At 36.5% G+C, this 15,723-nt stretch overlaps 1 protein-coding gene across 6 annotated transcripts in view; it reads left to right on the top strand.

Moving 5' to 3' along the window:
• The window catches only part of RNF38 (ring finger protein 38), a 111,338-nt gene extending 97,674 nt beyond the window's left edge, over positions 1–13,664 (top strand). For all 6 annotated transcript variants that reach the window (XM_069001263.1, XM_069001264.1, XM_069001265.1 and 3 more), the window contains 5 exons: positions 2,803–2,909; positions 4,441–4,525; positions 5,999–6,120; positions 6,442–6,541; positions 11,614–13,664. In XM_069001263.1, coding sequence (XP_068857364.1) covers positions 2,803–2,909; positions 4,441–4,525; positions 5,999–6,120; positions 6,442–6,541; positions 11,614–11,676 — 477 coding nt within the window. In that variant the 3' untranslated portion in view covers positions 11,677–13,664. The remainder of the gene's footprint in view (positions 1–2,802; positions 2,910–4,440; positions 4,526–5,998; positions 6,121–6,441; positions 6,542–11,613) is intronic.
• The last annotated feature ends 2,059 nt before the right edge of the window (positions 13,665–15,723 follow it).

The raw sequence follows: 15,723 nt of genomic DNA, 5'->3' as shown, positions 1-15,723 counted from the left end.
CATTCTTGATCTTTATTCTGTAGTACATTTTGTTGGAAAGTCACACCTTTGCAATCATATTCCATTATTGGAATAGCTGCATACTGTGATATTTTCTTTTAAGCTTGTGTTAATCAAGTTAAGGGTAATTTAATGACACCAGCAAATTATTTCCAGTAACGTTATCTGCGGAGTGCAGCAGCATTTACTTAGAAAACTTTCCATGTTGTCACACAGTCCGGGACTTCTATTGCAGGGACTAATTAATACAGTTTAGAAAAACTGTTGTCACTTTTGTTAATTCTTCATCATATGTTGAGTTTCCACAGCTCAGGAAAGCCAGAATGCTTTAAAAACAGTTCTTCTCTTGAAGCAGTTGTAGAGTGCTTCCATAATTTAGACCACACCATACCATACTATACTATACATACTATAAAGATAGCCATGTTACAAACCTTGATTTAAGTCAGCTTTCAGGTGATCTACAGGCGGTTCAGCTGCAGCAGCACAAAATAAAATTAAAAGTGTGCAGGATAGTCTGTGTTGAACTTTGTTGAATTGTATGTTTCTGTGGTGTGTCCAGTGGTGCTACTTATAGGATCTTTGTCTTGTACTTGAACCTGCAATTATATTAGTCCTGAAATGGGTCAGGGGTTTGTTGTTGTTGCTGTTCTTGTTGTTTTGTGTGGGTCACTTTTTAAAAACACAAACAAACAAACAAAAAACCTCTCCTGCCTGTGTGATGCTGGGAGAAATAGCTAGATCCCAAGTATGGGTGCTGATATTATTTATTGTTTGACATGTGTATCAAGTTGTCAGTGTTTTAGAGGGCATATTATTTAAATTTTAAATAAGAATTAAATTTTAGATCCTGCAGCTACAGAATATACAGATATCTGTCTTTAATTAATCTCCTTGAAATCACAGAACCTAGTCAAATGTTTGCTGCAGTTTTTATAAAGGTTCAAGTAAGTGTTCACCATTTTAAAAAGTGGTCAACTTATGGTTAATTTAAAGATGCACAGATTTTCAATGAAGTTTTCAGTCACTATGAGACACTCTGGAGACCAGGACACTTGAAAGCTCCTGTATGCTTCAATGCATTAGTCAAATTATACATGTTTTGCTGGGAGTCAGACTTCCTTCATTTTTAAGTTCAGTTGTTAAAATAGGTAGGGAACATAATACCATTTTCTGCAGATAGTAGCATGTGTCTCCTCTCTGATGCTTCAGTTCCATGTTGTTTATTGCTAAGGAGTAGAATAGAGACTTATTACAAGTAACCATGTCGCCTTTTATAAAGTAATACTAAATCTTTATAAAGCTTTATTTGCATTACCATTAGAATGGAATAGCTGCATTTCTGATTCTTTTTCATTCAGTGAACACAATAGTTTCTAATTATGTTTTTGGATTGCAGAATTCGCAAAGCAGTAAAATTAATATTTGTTATGCCTAGTTTGAGACTTCAACCCAAAGGAACCTGGCTCTTCTGCATTGTGTTTATATTCATAAGTTAATTTTATGTATGACTGTGGCTACCTAATCATAATGTAAAATTTGGGAATTTTAGGTTAGTCATTGGGGTTGTTGGGGTTTGGTGCTTTCCAGTTTCAAACATGTAAGAAGAAAAATGTGTTTGTAAAGACTTAGGGTCTTTGTTTCAAAAATGAGGTCTGAAGGCCCTCAAATATGAATTCAATAGGGATACATGAATTTCAGTTGTAGAAAATACAAAACAATTTTTAGTAAAAGATGACAGAAAGTGCCCTGATTTATCCATGGAACGAATGCATTGAAGCTTTAGTCTTGAGTGTCTCTCTAGGTGTGGTCAGCTGCAGAAACTGTACTGATTAAACTTTCCACATACACTTGAAAGGCTTCAAGCCTTTAAGCCTAAATGTAAATATATACCACTGCCTAAAAGTTAGAGGTTTTTTAAAGATATTTTTTAAAAATTCTCATTTTAAAGAATTTTTTAAGGGCTTCTTTACTCAACTACTTGTGTGGAAGCCTGCGTAATAGCCCTTGGACTTTACAACAGGCTCAGCAGTTCATGTCCTGTTTCCCAAAATATACTGACTGTAGACCAAAACACAGGAACTTCCAAGGAGTTCTGTTGTAGATTACTACCTTTTGTGCAGGTTGGTCTGATTGTGTATTATAGATGGGAATAGTAATTTCAAATTGAGGCTGAGATTCTTTTGGATTTTAGCAGAGGCTGGATTTTTTAAATAATGCTTTACTGAAAGTGGATTTCATTATTGAGGGTGGAGATTAAGGATAGAAAATGTTGAATCGTGGGCTCACAGACTGGAAGGCTGGAAGGGTGATCATCTGGTCAAGCAGGGCCACCTAAAACCGTGTGTCCAGGACTATGTCCAGCCAGCTTCTGAGTACCTCCAGGAAGGGAGACTCCACCATCTCCTTAGGCAACCTGTGCCAGTGCTCAGTCACCCTCAGAGTAAAGAAGTGTTTGTTGATGTTCAGATGAAGCCTCCTGTATTTCAGTCTGTGCCCAATGTCTCTGGTCCTGCCACTGGGCACCACTGAAAAGAGCCTGGCCCAATCTTCTTTGCACCCTCCCTTCAGGTATTTATATACTTTGATAAGATCCCCCCCAAGCCTTCTCTTCTCCAGGCTGAACAGGCTCAGCTCTCTCAGCCTTTTCTCAGATGTGAGATGCTCCAGACCCATCTTAGTGACCCTTTGTTGGACTCTCTCCAGTATGTCCATGTCTGTCTTGTGCTGGGGAGCCCAAAACTGGACACAAGTTCCAGTTCCACAAGTTTCAGTTGAAGCTTATTTTCTTCTTTCTTGCAGCCTTACCCACCTTTTATGCCTCGAAGACTCACAGGGCGCAGCAGATACCGATCACAGCAGCCAATACCACCACACCCTTACCATCCCAGCCTATTACCTTATGTGCTGTAAGTGAAAAGTACATTTGCTTCCATGTAGGCTATTAAGAAGGCAGCAAGCATCTTGGCACTTTCTATGGTTGGACTCTACCAGAGACCAGGCATATTTCACCTGTCTCGGAGGAAAACTTCCATTTCTGTGTAAACTTTTCAGCCTGTTTTGAATAACCTACACCGCTGAGTAAGATAAAATACAAGTGAACAGTTTTTGTCCAGTGTAGTTTTGCAGGTATTTTGAGGCACGGTAGCCTCTTGTTTCTGAACTCTTGGTAAAGTCTTCAACAGATTTTAAATCATAGTTCTGTGATACTCTTACAGAGGCATGGTTACACTGTAGGATCACATTGTAGGAGTCTTCACTTACGGAATACATTAATTTGGTTTGGTTCTTACTTATAAAATACAAGGGTGGGAGCTTCTGTGATGTGTTACTCTTTATTGGCTGAAGTGCTACTCTGTCGCAGCTGTCACATTTCTGTTCTGCTTCTGATTAGCTGTTTCTGGAAAAGATGTGGAACAATTAACATTTAGGAATTATCTGTAGTGTGTTATGGTAGACTCTCTGGAAGAGTTTGGGTCTATGACATGAGATGTATTAGTCTTCTAATGTTCTGTATTGGAAGTAAGAGTTACATGTTTGGAAAACAAAGATTAAGTTTCTGGTGGCAAAGGTGACATTGACAAGGAAATGATCAAACACTGACACCAGATCTGTAGTTTCTCTGTGCGCAGTGTCAGACGTGGCATGAAAATGGCACCAGAAATCTGATTCAGCAAAGTTGTTCAGCTTTGCATCTTGCAGTCTGAGAGTAATGTCATAGCTTCTTGCCTATTCATTGTGGACATGATGTGGCACAGTAATTCCTGATTCTACTATATTAGTGCTTTGAATTTGTCATTTCCATGTGTGTGGATGAAGTTTTGACCCATTGTACTGTCTTGGGGGGTAAAAATACAAGCAGAAAAACATCTCTCTGATCTCTCAGTTTGAAGGGGTTCGGCTTTAACCAACATCACAGTACATGAGAAAATGAATTTGTGCTTGCCTTCAGTATGGAAGTTTGTCTGGTAGCAAATCCTATTTGTCTTCATCGTGTATTTTAGGCTTGCAGAACTTGAAAGACTTTTGTGTTGGAGACCTAAATGAACTTAGCATTCCTCTTTGATGGTCTTTTATCCACTTAAAGAAATACATTTAAAACCAGAATGTCAATTTTTTGTCAGTTTTAGTTCTCCATAGTGTGTGGTAATTAAGACATTAGTTTTTGTAATGAAGCTGAGCTTGGTTAAAAGTACCAAGTGAAATGTGCATGCAGTTAAAAAGGCAGCACTCCCAATATCAGAAAGTAGCAGAAAAAGCTTTTTCCTGTGACTCTTTCACTTCAAATGTCTGTTCTTGACTTCAAACATAACATTTTTGCCAGTTCTGAGAACATGTTGACTAGAGAGGCATCAGAAAGGTTACTTTACCTCTGCCAGATGTTTCTGTGCTTTCCTTCAGCAAGATGCTGAACCTTATCCTTGTTTGCTCTCGTGGTAGATCAATGCTCCCAGTTCCACCGGCAGTTGGACCAGCTTTCAGCTTTGAGTTGGATGTGGAAGATGGAGAGGTAGAAAACTATGAGGTTGGTGTGTGAACTACAACTACCTTTAAAGAAAAGATGTTAGCTCAAGCAATAGATGAAATTTTATTATATTTTGCTTTTAATCCTGGTTTGTCTTTCAAATAAATGTAATGACTGTGAAGACAGAATCCAAAAACAGTCCTTCCACATTCTTTTTGTAAAACTGGATACTAGAGTGTTTAGCTTTCTTCCTTGTCTATTGCTCTTTCCCAGAATTCACCTTTCCAGGCTAGTAATCATTAAATTGTTCAACTTTTATGTTCTACATGCTACTCTTCTCCTTTCAAAATTTAATTGATTTTAAATACCAGACAGAAGTGAAACACTTTCAAAAAAGGGTAAGTTATTGGTTTTATGAGTGTAACTTTCAGAATAGTTTTAATATCATAGGATTAATTAATCTAAAATGTAATGTTTATAAAACTGCCTTACTGCCTGTTCTTCTTGCCGTCATAAGGGGATGGTAATTCACATCTAGAGATGCAGAACCCTCTTAAATACCCTAGATAATTATGGGGCTGTTCCAACTGTTGTTTCTTTGCTGGTTCTGAAGCTAATGGATTCCATTTGATTTCTCTTCAGTTAGTCATCATTAACCCTGATTTTTGCATCTCTTTGCCTGTGCTCCACTTAAGATCTCTGTGTAGTTGCACATCTTCAGTTTAACAATGAGCACTTCTGTAATAACTTCTGTGGTGGTTCAGAAGAAGCAATGTCTTCTGAGAATTTGGGCCCTAGTTTCAGTAGTGTAAGAAATCAGTACCATTTGCAGCTTTCACAGGGTCTTTTCTGTGCATTGATTCTCTATCACACGTTTCCTAGGCCCCTCATGAAGGAGTGTGAGTTAAATACATGACAGACTGCAAATTATATACATGGAAGGATTTTAGTTGCAATGCTTGGCTTACAGAAAATTAACATAAAAAATTAGCAGCCAAAAAAAGCACTTAAAGTTCGATGGTATGTATTTGTTTTCCAGATTGAGGATAAAATCTCCATATTTTAATTCAACTAGCCCTCAATGTGGAGTGGAAATCATAAACTGTCCCATTAAATTTATGATTTCTCTCACAAGACCAGACTCACATATTCTTATGAAGAAAATTAGTTGACAGTTTTTTTCTGGTTTACCAGCATTGTTAATTTCGTAGCAGGGTGAGGGGATCCCTCAGAAGCAAATTACTTACTGAGCTGTACATGCAGTCACAATAGTAATTGGAAATTGGGTCCTTGGAGTGGGTTTTGAAATCCCAAAGATAATATGTTAAATAATTACAAAGATGGTTAAGTTCTGAAGGACTTTCCAAGGAGCTTCTACTGTGTAGGAGAACTAAAGTTCTAAGTATTTCTTAATAGAGTGGTGTTTTGTGCAACCAGCTGGGGTAGTGAGATGTGATGGCAGTCCCAACACCAACAGAACCAGAGCCTGTTTGATCAGTGAATTTTTAAATGTCTAGTTTCCATGTTTTGCAGGCACTGCTGAATTTGGCGGAACGTCTGGGAGAAGCCAAACCACGGGGATTAACAAAAGCAGACATTGAGCAGCTTCCATCCTACAGGTTCAATCCAAACAATCACCAATCAGAGCAGACACTGTAAGTATATTGGTCTCTTTCAAAGATCCATGATTTAGATGGCTTGATTTTCATTTCTTTAACTTGCAGTCACAGCTAGGTCAGAAGAGCAAGAATACGTGCTTTGCAATGTGAAAGCACAGTAAATAAGAAAAGCAACAAAACACCCATAAAACCCCACAGAGTCAATTCTCAGTTTCCATTGTCAGATGTCAATCACTGTAGCTACTGAAGGAGTAAAATAGCTGCTGTGTTGCAATCATACCTGTAAAGTTTTGTATGGAATTGCATATTTGTTGTTCTTACATAGCAGATGTATTTAAACTTCATTCTCTTTTTTAGATGTGTGGTGTGCATGTGTGATTTTGAGTCAAGGCAGCTACTTAGAGTCTTACCTTGTAATCACGAGTTCCATGCCAAGTGTGTTGATAAATGGTTGAAGGTAAGAAAAAATCCTATCTTAGATGAAATTGATTATGTAGTTTTATAGGAGAGGGTGGGGATATTTTGCTCTTGCACTTCATTTCACCTTGTTTCGTGTTTCTGATACTTAGAAATGCCAGCAGAGTGGAAGCACTGCTTAGATAGGATATTATTCTAATAATTGATGAAGATTGTTTCTTCATAATCTTTGGCACAAGGGAAAATGAATGTGAATACAATTATTTTCATGGACAGCTCTTACTGTGTTTTCCATTTGCTTAAAACAATAACTGTGCATTAGAGTAATACATGACATTAGAGAATACTTGAAAAAAAGTAAATAATATAGGTGGTATGACATAGATGATGATGGTGGCTTCAACTGTTTTACATAGCTTGTCTGGCAAGAATGAGTACCAACACGTTTCCTTCCCCACTTTGCTATTAATGTTAGTTTCTGGGGCAAATAAAGTGGGTTACATGTGTACGTTTATGTGTATGCATATACACAAAAAAGTAATACATACAAATAGAAATTATAGTTTTTCAAAATTATTTACCCATCTAAGAGCATCTGAACAAAAAAGAAAGGCTCAAGAATCAGGGCAGCCCAGTAAGAGCATAGATGAAATAGCAGCTATGCAGAAGGCAAGAAGAACAAGAAATACAAGTAAATTATGGCAGACATTTCTACCAGCTGCATTTAGCCAGATCTACTTTCAGCAAGATGTTGATTACCATCTTGCCTCAGTTTTTTTACTATTCTATTCAGCTTTAATCCATTTAGTCTGTTGTGTAGAACATTGGAAACTGCAATGATACTATGTTGATATGGTCCCTAGAGAATTACAGATGGTGTTTGTTGTTCTGAAAAAAGAAATAAAAACCCCTTGCCTTTGTGGCATCATGTCTTAGGCAAGTGCTGAAATGTGCAGAGAATGAAAAAATCAAATTAATATTGATGGTATTTTTTTTGCTAACAAGATACGAAGAATAACGAGAAGGATTTGAAAGGTGGGATATGAAATTGCCCTTTGGCTACAGTATCCACGGTAGTCTATGTCTGAAGCTTCTACAAAATCTAGGGCCAGTGAAACTATTTCTACAGCAATGCTCAGAATTTTTGGTAGAAGTGGTCCAAAAATATCTGAATTCACGTACATGCTCAAGAATCAGCAAGAGGAACTAAATACCTGGTTGTTTTATTGTCATATTAAAACCCACATGCACACATCCCACATAATATTAGCAGTTTCTCTCTGCTAGATGTATGCAGTTTTATTCACTTACTACAAATTAAGAATAGACTCTGTATGTATCAAAGTTGTGTTCTTCAGTGTCCCCTCCTCTTCTTGAGCAGTGCTCACACTGCATGTGTCAACTTCATTGCATGAAACTCTCTAACTCAGTTGTGGTGTGGACATTGAGTATCCAGGGATGGTATTATCTAAAGAAAATATCATTTGACCCAGCCTGTGAGATAGTGGATGCTATAGGTTTATTATGTGGACTTTTTTAAAGATAGCTCTTTCCAGGCTATTGATGCAAAAAAAAAAAAAAAAAAATATATATACTTCTGATTCATAGAACCCCTGATCTGCAGATTTCTGGAAGTTAGAAGAACGTGTCAGGAAAGTATCATGCATGCTTGTCTTGTTCTTAATGCTCTTTCTTACCTGACATCTCACTCAGGAGTCAGACAAGTATGTTGAGTTAAGCTTTTTTGGGACTCAGTGTAGAACGTTTAAAGTTAAGAGTTAGTCCATTCAATTGGTAATGAACTGGCAATAGCATTTGGAACTGCAAAGTGAAAAAAGTAGATTTAGTTTAGTCTGTTTTCAAAATCATAGTGTACTGTTCTAGTGGTGAAATAGTTTTGCTGCTGTTCTTGTCCCATTTTAGAAACTGCATTTTCTAACAGATCTTCACATGTGGTATTTTGTAAAGGTTGTGTTCAGAATGAGGTGCAAGATACACAATCAAAATGTAGGGGGTTGCAGTTAAACCTACTAAAACTTGCATTGACATCATTATTCCAGAGCTGAGTACAAAGTAAGATAGACAAGGTTAAACCATCCTAGTGTAGGATGACTAAGGCAATACTTTTACACTATGTGGGTTCAGTTATAGTGGTACAAAGATGGTATATGGAAATAAAGATGATTTTGCTTGCAAGCTGTACCGAATTACCTGTAACACTAGTCTGTTTTAGTTAAGCCTCTGCCTAAACTTGGTTACAGTTAATAAGCCAACATCTGGAAGTGATAATAACTGGAAAGTATTCTGTGCTTTGGTTTTGCTTCTGTTCATTCATCTATGAATTTGAAAACCTTTTTAAATATATCTTGATTGTATAATTATGTCCACATCTACTTAATTCACCTCATCCCGTCAACATCATGTTCATAAATTCTGCAAGGGAAGGTTAAAATTGTGGCTTTCAGCACTTGTACTGTTATTCCACAAGATAGAAAAAGAAGAAAATTATTGGTTTGTTGCTATTTTTTACCGATTTAATCTCATTTTTTTGAAGAGAGTATTTGCTATCTAGGACTTTTTCTAGAACTATGGAGTCAAATTGGTTCTAAGTTTCATTGTATGTCACTTTAGTGAAAGATCTAAGTAAAAGGTTAGTGATTCAATCTCATTACTTTAAAAAATACTCTTCTTGGGCTGCCTGTTGGTGATGATGGAGGAGTAAAGAAACTATCTAAAAAAAGTTTTGTGGCTTGTACGCATGGATAATTGACAGTACTATCTTCTTAGGTAGTTTGAGCAAGTAAGAGGAAATGTTCTATAACAATGCATTTGGTTGCCCACTTTAGCTAAAATACTTCCCTATTTAAGCAAGGTTAAAGTCTTAAGGAGAGAAGATGTGATACAGTGGAGGAAACAATAGAATTAGAAAGAGGGAGGTTATCCTTTTACTTTTTGTAGTATTCCTAATTCTCATATTTCACAGTATTTGGCTACTTCTTACCCTATATCCTCTTGTCAAATATGAATACGTGAGAAATGTGTTCTTCTATAAAACAAAAGTCATCATTCCAAAGGAGAGCTTGACACCATGACCTGTGTTCAGCCTGAAGGCTTAGAACAACGTTAAAAGGACAATTTGCCTTTATATTTAGCAGTCTAATAGGAAATGTTGTATTATGTATGAAAAAAGACAAACTGTAACTATACTTCAACTTATTTCTGATGGACTAACACCAAAGCAGTGCAATGGTTTTTAGAGGATTCTAGTAGTCCTATAGTTTCATTATTCTAAATGCAGTTCACTTTAACTGTAAATTTCTATAAAAAATATAAAGCAGTAAATCCATTTATTGTGCAGCACTCTCTAGTTACAGTACAAAATTAAGTCTGCCTGGAAGAGTGGCAAGTTAGAAGGTCAATATTACAATATTATGTCCCCCTTACTCCTCTTTTGGCATGAAAGAGTCATGTTAAATGCCAGGAAGGGAAAATTAATTTCATGAAAGACACAAGAATGTGACTAAATTTAAAGCACATGTTCATGTAGGATCTTGAAAAGTTCCTTGAAAAGCAGTGGTGTGGTGTCCATGAGTATTTATTTTATCCTGGCACAGTAGATCTATTTCTGCAGTTCCTGTCAGGAAATCACTCCTACTGAATGCTGTTTTGTGGTGCAAGTGGTTGTTACTTCATTATCGATCTAAGGGAATAGCTCCTGATTCATTAATCCACTGAATGTTGAATAACACGCCTTTTTATTTTAAACATTTTATTAGCCAGATTATATTTAAAATCATGCACATGAAATGACCAGGTAAGGACATTTTGAAGTATATTTTGAAACTGCTAGTGAAAGAGAGAGAAATAAAATTTTAATTTCTACTCCAATCCATGATATACTAAAAATTAAAAATTAAAAAATTTAAAAATTAGGGACAGTGGTAACAGTTGACAGCAGGAAAATTGACAGGAAAAATAAACCTTCACTTTAACTTCCATTACTGAATAATGTTTTTCAGCAATAAATAACGTATTACTTTCATTGGATTACTTATTATCTGGATTTAAAATATTTGATAAAGAATTCTGGCCTACAGAGTCATATTTCTTGATGCTCTTTGCTTGTATTTTCATTGAAAAATCTAGTTTCCTTAGAAGACTTGCTGTAGACAGTGGTTGGTCCTGCAGTTTTGGTAGCTATGAAATAGAGAATTTGGGACAGGGAAAAGTTCTCTTCACTCTTCCCCTTTCAAGGGAAATATTGACTCACAGATGTTACATAATTGTCTGGGGATTTTTCTCATCATTTGCTAAAATTAAATTAGCCATTATTTGAAAAGGGGAGTGAGAAAGCAGAAATACTTTCCCAGTAGCTTAAGAAATATTACTTCTTATCTGTCTTACTTTTTAAGGAAGCTATAAAAGTAAACAAGTCACAGGACTTAATTTTCAGTGTGTGCTTTAATGAAGAGCTAAATCTAGGCCTGCTGGTGTGTGCTACTTGAATACCTGCTTGGTCAGGTCATCTTACTCTTTCTTTGTATTTCTTTTTTTTATTCCCTTCCGCTTTACTAAAACCCCCTCCCTTTTTCCCTGGTTTGCTTTCAACTTTGACCAAATCTGTATGATGATTTTATGTGATGGTAACTGAATAAACAATGATGTCATTCCTGATCGGTAGGGTTTGTGATAACATGACATCTTCACACAGGATGTTTATTTGCAGCCCAAGATGTCTCAATTTGTTTTGGCGGCTTTCTCTACAGCATACAGTACAGGTTGTTAGTTCCACCCATCTGACTGCAGTATACTGTAACTGTGAATCTGCATTAATAAAACCACCATCACTTTGCTAGAGCCTAATTTGTTGTCTTGCTTTGTCTTAAAAAATAAAAGGCACAATTACTTTTTGTAAATGTAATTTTGAATTGAAAAACTCACCACACCACTCAAACATAACAAAACAAACTACGAAAAGGCCTAAGCACATCTATCTTCTCTTGAATTGGTCTTCAGTGGTCATAGATGTCAGTGTCACATACACATTGCCTTAACAATGTATTTGTCAGTCTTAACCCTCTTTAACCCTCTTTTGTTTTTCTGGTTTTACAGGCGAATCGTACCTGCCCGATTTGTAGAGCTGATGCCTCGGAAGTGCATCGTGATTCAGAATGACCAATCTAAGAGCACAAATCTGGTTTGGGTGTTTCTCGTCACCTGTATATATGAACTCTCTATTGAACTTACCTACCCATGTGGCTTCCAGCCTACCCTTTACACAAAAGGGTCAGTGGACCTTACTTTGCACTGTGTGACTTAATCAATTATAAAGCTTATAACTAGTCTTCACAGTTATGGGATTGTTATACTAACAAGTGTGATTGGAACTCCAAAGATTTTTTTTTTTTTTAGCTTAATTTTGTGTGTGCACTAACATTCCCTGGGTTTTGTGTGATCATTCCGAGTATTGCTGCGAGATTACTGTGGATGTGATCTTTTAGCATGTGCTTTTATATAAAAGAAAAAGAAAAAAAAAAAAGTGGTAGCTCCAAACAATATAGCAATCTACCTTATATAGAGCCTTCAGATACTGTGAGTGGGGATGAACGGTATGAGTGTGAGAGGCTGTGAGAGGGTGAGTGAAGTGTGCTTGTGGCGGGGTGTGCGTGCGTGTTTGAGAACCTATATACCAGCATGTACTGAGAACGTATGTGTGTAGTAATAATTATGCTGCAATGTATAATCTTGTGTGTTATTTAAACAGTACTAGTACTGTACACTGGTTCCTTTCCTTGTGTTTGCAGTTGCACACTGAATGCGATGGGTGCAGCAATTACAGACATTTAGTATTTCCTCCCCAATGTACTTACAGGTGTAAAGACCTTTTTACCTACTGCTACTCAAACAGCTGTTATGCTTCCCCTTCATTGGAGGCTTTAAGTGTGTACCACTAAAGAATGCATTGATTGTTCATACATGAGTAACCTTGGGGGTTTTATCATATGTTACAAAGTCTGGATTTTTTTAATGACTGATTTCCAAGTTATTTTATCAATATAGAGTTGCAATATCGCATTTAGCAATATTAATGTTTTCAATTGCTAATATGAATATCAATATTTTTCTGTTTTCCTTTTAAATTTTTCTAGCTGGTTTTACCAGTTCTGTGTTTCTTCCATGAAAGGAAGCAGAAAGTACACTGAGGGTGTCCTGGTTTTGTGGAACAGCTCTTAACTTTTAGCCATTGTACTTGCTAAGGACATCATCTTTTAGCTTATAAACACTGGCTTTAATCACATACATTCTTTGTCATCTACAAGGAAGTTTGTATGTAACTAAAATAACTTGTAAAAGGTTACAATTTTATTCCTGCAACTTCATGAATAAAATACAATTTTTAGCATTTTCTTAGAGAAGTAGAATTTCCTATTTTTTTCACCGTATCTCAAGAGGAGGTAGGTTTTGGTCATTAACCGCAGAACTCAGTTGCCCTGATGCTGCTTCTTTCCCTTCCTTATTTCATGATGAGTGTAATAGGAAGAAGGGACTCCCTTAGTTTTTGCAATCAAGTTTCCAGAGTGCTCCACTATAGGAGAAATTTGGAATACTTTCCAGAACAGTGCTGTGAAATAGAGGGGATAATGTCTATTCAAGTGCTCTGAATAATACTTTATTTGGGCTATTGAAAAAAATTAGCTTTCTTTTTAACATTCACACTGTTAACATCTCTGATACATTCTAGCAAAATATTTAGGTCGGCATATACCACAGTTACTAAAAGGATGCACTTTTTGCAATTAAACTCTTTTCATAAATTCAGTGTCATTACTTTAGTTGCAGCACCACAAGTGGCACAATTACCAGTATTGCTACAACTTGCTGCCAGTCTCAGCTTTAAGTTTCTTCTTTATCATTTCTGATGCTTTTGTATGCTGCTATGCTTTAGTATCAGTTACAATTTCAAACAGTGTTAGATGTTCTCCATGCTGTTTTTTTTCTTTGAACATTCTACAGACCAGTCACAGCTCTTTGTGCAGCTAAATAAAAGCACAATTTTGCCCTGTTTCAGATGTTTTTCCGTCTGTCTAGTTATGCTGATGCCTTTTCTTGGTCTTAAAATCAAGAGTCAAACACAGTTAGAAGGGAAGAAGGGATTTTACCTTGGTATTTATTTTAAGGATCCTTAGGTGCACTGAAGGTGCAGCTCCAGGTCGAATGCACCGAAATGCACACCGCAATGCCCCCCCCAAAGATCTGGTATAACATTATAGGTCTTACTAATTAGCATATTTATCAAAAATTCCTCAATGAGAGGCTTGAATGAGCCCCCCTCCCCAAGGAACCTTCCCCTGGATGGTTCTATCTTAGTTTACAGAATGTGATCTGGAGAGGACCTTGGGGTCTGGGGCACACTAACCCTTGCTTATGAGGCTTCTAAAATGTTAAGTCTCCTAGCTGGACAAACAAGTCAGAGAATGTAGGCTGTAAAATACAGAAGCTGTAAAAAGGTATAATAGGGGTATAAAAGAAAAGGCAAAAAATCTTCATGGCGTCAATGCAGATAGTTCTCAAAAACAGTGAAGTTTTCCATACCTATCCTTACTTAGGAACACTGAATAAATAAAAATCCTGTTACTTCCACTTCAAAATATTAGAATTTCTTTCTCCTCTCTTCCAGTGGAGTTAAGAATAGGCTTTTCACAATAGCACCTAGCAGGTTAAATTACATTTGATAAAATTTATTTTTTTAACAAATAAATCATGTTGTTTAAAAAGCATATGCCACATATGTCTTACAAAACTTAGCCTCTTTTATATAACTGCAAAATAAAAAAATCCTTGTGTACAGATTTAAAAATTACTAACATTTCTGTGTTTAGTATTCAGTTCAAAGCATGGAAAAGGGTACTTTTTCTAAACTTGATACAAGTGAACAAGACACATCCTTCTGAAGCCAAGAGAAAGTAGTTCTCTTTCTGGAACTAGAGGAATGTCCCTTTTCCCCCTACTAAAATCCAGTGAGACAGTGGGAGATCTAGGAGATTGAGGGTCTAAGTTGGTAAAATCCTGCAATTAATTGTTGCACTCTTATGGCTCATCTCTTCTGGAATGGTTCTTTGGTTTGCATGGATGAATGTGGACTTGCTTCCCGTGGTTAGTGTGTACAAACAGCACACGTGCTTATGTTCTGAATCAGCTCAGACAAGCTACAACCACATCCTCTGTGGTGGCTGTCAAGGGCAGGGGATTTCTGTTCAGCTCTTAACTGCCATGTCTTATGCACAGCTGCCATGGTGCCTGACAGCACCTGAATTCAGCAACACTTCTTTTATGTTCATTGCCTTTCTGCCATCCACTGACTCTTTTTTCTCCAAAAAACAAACAAAAACATCCAACCTCTAATATGTTTGCTTTATCATATTGGCACTGCTGTGGTTTTTTTGCATAAACTGTCAATTTAATTTGACGTTTTAGTGGATATCAAGGCCTACAGATAATTCCAGTGTCTCATTTTTGGGCTTTCTTTAGAAGAAGAAATAAGGCCATGTGTTGTATGTCATTATGTACAGGGTCTTGAATGTGACTTCAGAGCTGTTAATACAATGCATAATACTTGGGATGAGATTTACCAACTGTTTTAATTGTAGAAAACAGTTTCAACTGAGTTATCTTTGGGCCTTTGTAAAAGCTGTGGTTTTTTCCTTTGGTACATTGTTACCTCATTTTGCTACTTGTGTTTCAGACTTGCTAATTATTATGAAAGCTTATGGTTTTTGTTGGAATCATATTTTGTTAAGTGTTTTCTTTAAATCATATGCTATTGTATCATTTAACATGTAGTTTTAAATGTATTATAAATATCTGTAACCAAATCATTTGAAGGCTTGATAAATTTTTAACAAAATTTGTACATTTTTTATGAGAGTTACTAGTAATGCTTTACTAGGTAGTGCAATGAATTTTTATTTTTAATCCCTGTGCCCAATTTTGGAGTTGAGAGAGTTGTTCAGTAATAAATGTATGATGTACACTTACACAATTTTGTCCTGTTCTTTCTCTGAGGGGTGTATTGTTTTCTTTTGTTACTGGACATATTTCTGTGCATGATCGTGCAAGTTGAAATATTATTGGCAACAGCCACTTGTATTGTAGGGGGACATTTTGCCACCTTAACTGCAGCACACAACATTTTTTTTAATCTTATGTTGAGCATAAGAAACT

Source organism: Aphelocoma coerulescens (assembly GCF_041296385.1).
Source record: "Aphelocoma coerulescens isolate FSJ_1873_10779 chromosome Z unlocalized genomic scaffold, UR_Acoe_1.0 ChrZ, whole genome shotgun sequence".
NCBI lineage: Eukaryota > Metazoa > Chordata > Aves > Passeriformes > Corvidae > Aphelocoma > Aphelocoma coerulescens.
The sequence above is the reverse complement of the archived record's forward strand: the minus strand, read 5'-3'. Positions and strand labels throughout refer to the sequence as shown.